The sequence below is a fragment of the Nanorana parkeri genome, unplaced genomic scaffold (genome assembly GCF_000935625.1).
Source record: "Nanorana parkeri isolate BGI_ZX_2015 unplaced genomic scaffold, ASM93562v1 scaffold98, whole genome shotgun sequence".
Lineage (NCBI taxonomy): Eukaryota > Metazoa > Chordata > Amphibia > Anura > Dicroglossidae > Nanorana > Nanorana parkeri.
The window spans coordinates 2,171,004-2,177,524 of record NW_017306366.1 but is presented as its reverse complement, the minus strand read 5'-3'; the positions used below and the strand labels follow the sequence as shown (position 1 = coordinate 2,177,524).

At 42.4% G+C, this 6,521-nt stretch overlaps 1 protein-coding gene across 1 annotated transcript in view; it reads left to right on the top strand.

The window, feature by feature from the left end:
• Nucleotides 1-6,521, top strand: part of HACD3 (3-hydroxyacyl-CoA dehydratase 3) — a 29,067-nt gene that overhangs the window by 10,392 nt on the left and 12,154 nt on the right. The window contains exons 3-6 of the mRNA XM_018552831.1: nt 32-105; nt 215-379; nt 1,254-1,305; nt 4,079-4,189. Coding sequence (XP_018408333.1) covers nt 32-105; nt 215-379; nt 1,254-1,305; nt 4,079-4,189 — 402 coding nt within the window. The remainder of the gene's footprint in view (nt 1-31; nt 106-214; nt 380-1,253; nt 1,306-4,078; nt 4,190-6,521) is intronic.

The window sequence follows — 6,521 nt, the reverse complement described above, 5'->3', positions numbered from 1 at the left end:
ACTAATTTTTTTTTTCCTCCCATTCCTCCAGCTCTGGGACATGGCGCTAAGGGAGTTAACACATATGAGTTTTCCTTGGAATTCCTAGAGCCTGTAAAAGCTAAGGTAAGTAATTGTCTTGTGCTAAAAAGCTATTAATGGTTTGGCACAAGTGTCCTTTATGGCTGAGTCATGAATAATATATCGTTTTCTTTATGCATGGATAACTGGACAGGTGGTGCAGCGATCCACACAGCGACATGTAAACCTCACTGTGAAAAAGAGTGAGAATCGATGGTGGCCACGCTTGATAAAGCAAGAGCGTAAGCCACTGTTCTTGGCTCCAGACTTCGACCGCTGGCTTGACGAGTCCGATGCAGAGATGGAGTTACGGGAGAAGGTAATGCGAGTCATTATTCTGTTCAATTGTACGTGTGGAACTTTTTTTTTTTTGGAAGGAAAACTTTACTTTTGCTAAAATAATAATATAACATGCTGTACGGAATTATTACATAAGCCATTTTGTACTGTTGGTAAAAATCAACTTTCCATTTAAATATGTAACTGCAGTGGTGTCAGTCACATGTGAAGTCACATCACTTCCTCTGCAAATGCAATGCTAACTTGTTTCTGAGCCCACTGCTACCTTCCCAACTAAAACATAGGCGCATTAATGGCAACCTGTCATCGGAGATGCACGCAGGTTACCATTGCTGACCTATCCTGAAAATGATTAGTTGCCTGGCTGTCATGCTGATTCTTTTCATTCAATACTTTGGGTTGCTGCCCTGGAACAACTGTACAGAAAAGGAGCTCTGACTTACATTTGTTGCATGATTGTTCCAAGCCTGTGTCTTAGAATTATAGATGCCAGACACAGCCAAGAAACTAGCATCTTGAGAAGATCAGCAATGACAATCCACATATTTCAGTTGTCATTTGCTTGGATGTTGCAAAATCATGGAGCTTGATGCAATAGTTTGTGAAGAGGCTCTAAACCTGATGATTATCTGCAAGGGGTTATATAAACACAGAGTTTGTGAGCGAAATGTCCTGACTTTAACCTAGATAGCTTTAGCAGGTCACTGACTGAGCTCTTTGTATCCTGTAGTTGCTGTTTGAACTAGCAGTATGATTTGAAAGGTTTAAGGAAACCCAAATGATGTGAAAAATGTACAAATTGTATTCAGACTAGATGCTGATAGCATATGAGCATGGTCACCAGTGCTCCAGTTTTTCCATTTTGTCTAACTTGCTTTTTCTTGTCATTCTAGGAAGAAGAAAGGATAACAAAAATAAGGACAGAGTCCAGAGTCCGGGAAGATCGTAAGTCCCAGTGAAGGGAGTAACAGAAATCTAAATGTGCATTTTTTTAAGGGTCCCATTGGCTGGAGATGTTCACTGACTCTGGTGATCAGATCTCATTCTGATCATGCAACAGCCCTTGTGTCTGGTCTGCCTCAAGCTGTGGTACTCATCCCTGCAGGGGGAGAACAATAAATATGTCAGCATCACAGGTACACTATATGGCCAAAGTCTAGATACGTGACCAGCTATGCCATCTTAGACAACTCTGGGCTTCCAACCTTGGGGTAACAGTTTTACGAAGCCCTTTTTGTGTTCCACTTTGGCTTTACCCCTGTGCACAAAGCCAGTGCCTTAGAGACATGGTTTGAGTTTGGTGTGGTGGAACTCAAGTGGCCTGCACGGAACCCTGATTGCAAGCCAGGACTTCTGTTCAGCATCAGTACCTGACCTTAAAAATATTCTTTTAGATGAATGGGCCCACATTCCCATAGACACACTTGAAAACATGTGGAAGTCCTCCTGAGAATAGTATTCATGGGTGCAAAAATTGAAAAAAGGGCCTCAGTCATGAAGGGGTTAAATCTGCAAAGTGGTGGTCAACTCCAAATTGATGCCCATAGCCTTTGCAATGGGATAACTAAAAAGTTATGATGGTCAATTCCCAACAAATATTTGCCCATACAATGTACCTGGCTGTGTTAGCTCACCATCTTGCATAGACATGAACATATACACTCACACATTCCAAATGTGTAAAATAACTCTGATGTCCAAAGCCAGCTTGATGATCTACTGTCTCCTGGTCCATGCAGGGCAAAGTGAGAGTTTCTCTGCAAAGGCCAACATATCCCATACTCGCCCTACCAGCGATCCCTTCACACTCCTCCCCATCTCCACAGATGGCACTGACATGACTGGTGTTGGCATCTTAGGGGAGCAGTGACATCACTCCACCAGTCATGTAACAGTGCTCAGGTCTTGCGATTGGTTGTTACCAGAGCACTGTCCCAGGGTGGAGATCATATATTTCTCCATACCTGGCAGTCGCTAAACAGTTGCAGAGAAGGAGGGAGGGTTGGATGGTGCTGGTAAGGTGAATATAAGAAGGTTGTGAGGCAAGGTGACAATGTCTCTTGGTGTCTCAGTCACCAGCTATTGTGGATTTTTGTGTTGAGTAACAGGAGATCCATTTTACACAACTCTTGCAGGAAATAAGTGTTCTCATTTCACTGATGCCTGGCTTCCTGTTCTGTCTCTCATTAATAACTACAATTAAAGGGACAGTAGAACAGGCATGTTATGTTATTTACTAACCTATTTAACTTGTTTCTAAGTGAAAAGAAAACGGACATAAACTATGTATCCCCGAGTAAAGGCTAAGAAGTCATTCTATCATGCTCGTATGTTGTACTTTTTTACAGCTGTATTCAGATAGCTTTTTATGCCCTTCCAACTTTTTCTTTCCTTTGCTATAAGTAACTTCTGTGTGCATGTTCAGGAAACTGTGTTGTCTTTTCTGATTGTTACTGAGAGCCATGCAGGGTGCAGTTGACGGCAGACACTGCAGCCATTTTCAGCACTCATAGAAGTGGAGGAGCAATAAGCCCAAAAATCCAGTTTTTATGGGGAAAAAAGCATCAATAATCATCCTAGAAGTAACAATATGCTGTTCCTACAAGATTCATCAGCTAGGTGTCCAGTGTGCTCTGCTGATACTCAAAGATGCATAGTTTCCCATTTGATCTAGATGAAATTGGCCAGATTGGATGTCATGTCTATGGGAACTTTTACAGAGAGGTCTTGTTTCCATCCTAAATAAAGTTGAGCTACCTCATAGATTTCACCTTACTACAAGAACATAATCCATGTACAAGAAACAGCTTCATCTGGTGCCACTATTTGAAGCTGGTTTATGCCTGAAACCGTAACTGGCATGTTTGCCTTTTTATAGGAATGCTTAGTGAGGAGACTAGCACTGAAGGATACTGGATCCCAGTGGTAATACTTGCTTTGTATTTAGAATTTTTTTCTTGCATATGATTCTGAATTGTGAAGGCTGACAACTAGACATGTTTTTCTTAAGGCTGATCGGTGCTTGTAGACATTCAGAGAAGGGCAGATATGTTTCAGGTTGGGTCATCAGCTGACCACATCTCCATATATATGAGCAGTCTAAATCTGGCATATTTGGGTATTTCAAGTGGCAGTTAATCACCCACATTTATGCAGGTGACAGTAAAAATGGTCATTCAAGAACAGCATGCACACGCTTTTGCAAATGTTCAGTGTTCAATCTTCATATATTTCATGCTATGCAAATAATATTCAAACCGGTAACTAAAGAGTAAACAATGGTGGGGGTCTCTGTTTGCTTGTTAAGCGTGGTGTTCTGGTGACGTGGCCGGAATTTGACCAATGTGTGGCTCTCTCAAGACCCAGCTCCTTCCCCCTGGTCCATTTTTCAGTTGACTTTTTGAAGGAGCCATCCAAAGATCCTTGGCTAAATCAGCTGCAGTCACTGTTCAGGTATTCTGGCAATGGTACACCCGCCACTGTCAAATTACAGTAGTTTGGGAAGAGTCCCCCATCCTAGCTAACGGCATCAATGTTTTTTTCACATTCAGATCTGTAATTGGAGGACAGGTGGATGAATGACACCATCCACCTCCTTCAATCAAAGATCAGTCTAATCTATGAGTCTTTGAGTGAACTGGCCAATGTGTAATTGAAGCTGCTGAATACATATCCGTCTTTATTTTAAATCGCTCTCCTCATATTCTTTTCTTGCCAGCTTTCCTGTACCTGAAGCGCGGGTACTTGTTTATGTATAATCTTGTGCAGTTCCTGGGCTTCTCCTGGATCTTCGTCAATATGACAGTTCGACTTTTTATTTTAGGAAAAGGTGAGCTGACTTATATATTTTTTTTTTTTTTAATTCTGTTCGTATGAATATGTTAACATGATATTGCAAGCAAAAGTGAATGAAAGATAAAGTCAAACGCATCAAGAAAGTGAAATACAATACTCCCAAAAATGTATAGTGTACACTTGTATGTCTATCAAACACCCTACTCGTCACAAATAAACCTCACATAAGAGCTTTAAAGGGCATGTCAAAATGAAAAAGAAAAACATATTTAATACATCTCTGCAATACATGCACATTTTTTTTTATCCCTTTAAACAAATACAGAAAAATAACATGATGTGCCATGGGGTTCTTCACAGTAAGATCAGTTAGGGTCTGAAACTCACTGCCACAGCCGGCGATTTCAGCAAATAATGTGGAATTGTTCAAGAAACTTTTGGACGATTTCTTAGGGACCGTAATATACAGGGGTACAGGTACTCCTAGAATGAGATCCTAATAGGTTGGACTTGATGGACTAATGTCTTTATTCAACCTCAAATACTATGTAACTATGTAAGTACAGCGTGCTCCTATCTTCCTCTTTGACATGACAATACAGCTCTGACTTTCCAAGCACGTGGTATCAGCCTTGCCTACTTTGTTACTGATGGATTAGAAAGAATATAGAGTTCTCCTCATCTCCTTCACTGAAGTTCAATGTTGGGGTTTACACAAAATTTAGGAGGTGAAAGTAACGCTGGGCATATACTGAGTTTTTGCTCATTGCCTTGCAGGCGAGAATTTTCTTGCTTTTTAAGTTAAAAAGGAAGGGAGGGGAGGGGACTTGGACAAAATTTCGGACGAAAATAGCACTTCTGGCCAAACGGACGAAAATGCAGCCAAAAATTCAGTGGATCCCTAGCTTCTCTCCTCCCTGCTGGGCACCGGTCTGTGTCCTTTTGATCCCCGCTGCTCTCCGTGGGGAGGAGAGAAGTTTTCATGAGGCCAAGCGGGACGGTGCAGAGAAGAGATGGCCCTCTGAATGCCGAGCAGGGAGGTGTGGGGGAGGAGAGAGCTGTCAGCTGTCACAAAAAGCAGAGCTCTCCTCCCACACCACCCTGCTCTGCCTTCTGTGACAGGTAAGTCAGGATGGAGAGTGGGTTACAAGCACTCAGTGATGAGAACTGCTCGTTGAGTGTTTGTAAATAACTGAAGACATACTATGCTTACTGTGTCCCCAGTTATGAATGAACAGGAAGTGTTCCACATCACTTCCTGTTCATTCATGATTGTGGACATAGTATCAGTTACTATCTCCTCAGTTTATAAATGGACCAGAGCACTGAGTACAGAGGCTTCCTGGTCATTCATAACTGGCTGCAGAAAAAAAAGATTAGGACTCGGTGTCCTCAATGTCTTTTTCTATTTTAAAAAGAAAAGTAAATTTTAAAAGGGAAATACCAAGGGTCTGTTTAGAGCCCTGATATTTCCACAAAGCCCCTGACAGTAAAGTAAATAAAAAAAAGTTCAGTCTATCACCGAACCCCTAGACACGTCTTCCAATTCCTACAAATCAAACACTTTTTGCATACCCACCTAGGCCCCCTACAAAACCTCCCACTCCACCCCATTTGAGAGACTCCTACAATATGGTACCCAAGGGTCGGGGATTATATCGACTCTATAACCCTTTTACTGAATAAAATACATGCCTTCCCACCCGTCTATACCTCCAAATGGGAGCAAGATCTGGGATGCTCCATCTCCCCTGACACTTGGGCCCAGATATAGAGGACAACCTCCAAGAGTTCAATGAATGTCCAAGCGATTGAAGCCAACTATAAATTGCTCTTTAGGTGGTATCTAGTCCTGCTCCGGATCTCCAGGGCTATCCCATCTTACTCACCGAACTGTTTCCGGGGTTGCCGGGTGGAGGGATCTGTCCTCCACATTTGTTGGTCCTGCCCTAAGGTAAGGAGATTCTGGCATAGTCTATCATTGTTGTTATAAACAGTAACTGGCAAGACGTTTCGTAAGGACCCATTGGAAGCTCTGTTGCATAAAAAACCGCTGGTGTGTACAATGGGTCAACACCGGTTGATCACATTCATTCTCGCAGAGACCAAACGGGTCATTGCGAAGGCTTGGAAATCTCCTGACCTACCTTTTGCTGAAGTCAAGCGTAGAGTATCATGTGTGAAGTTCTTTGAGAAACTCACTGCAATCCAAAAAGATACCATGGAGCCATTTAGGAAATTGTGGGAACCATGAGTCATACCTCCCTCCCTCCTTTTGGGGCAGACTCCTTGTCCATATGAGAATCTAGAGCTGGAGCAGGCGGCCGGCTATCTCTACTCCTCCACTCGTATACCTTACCTTTTTC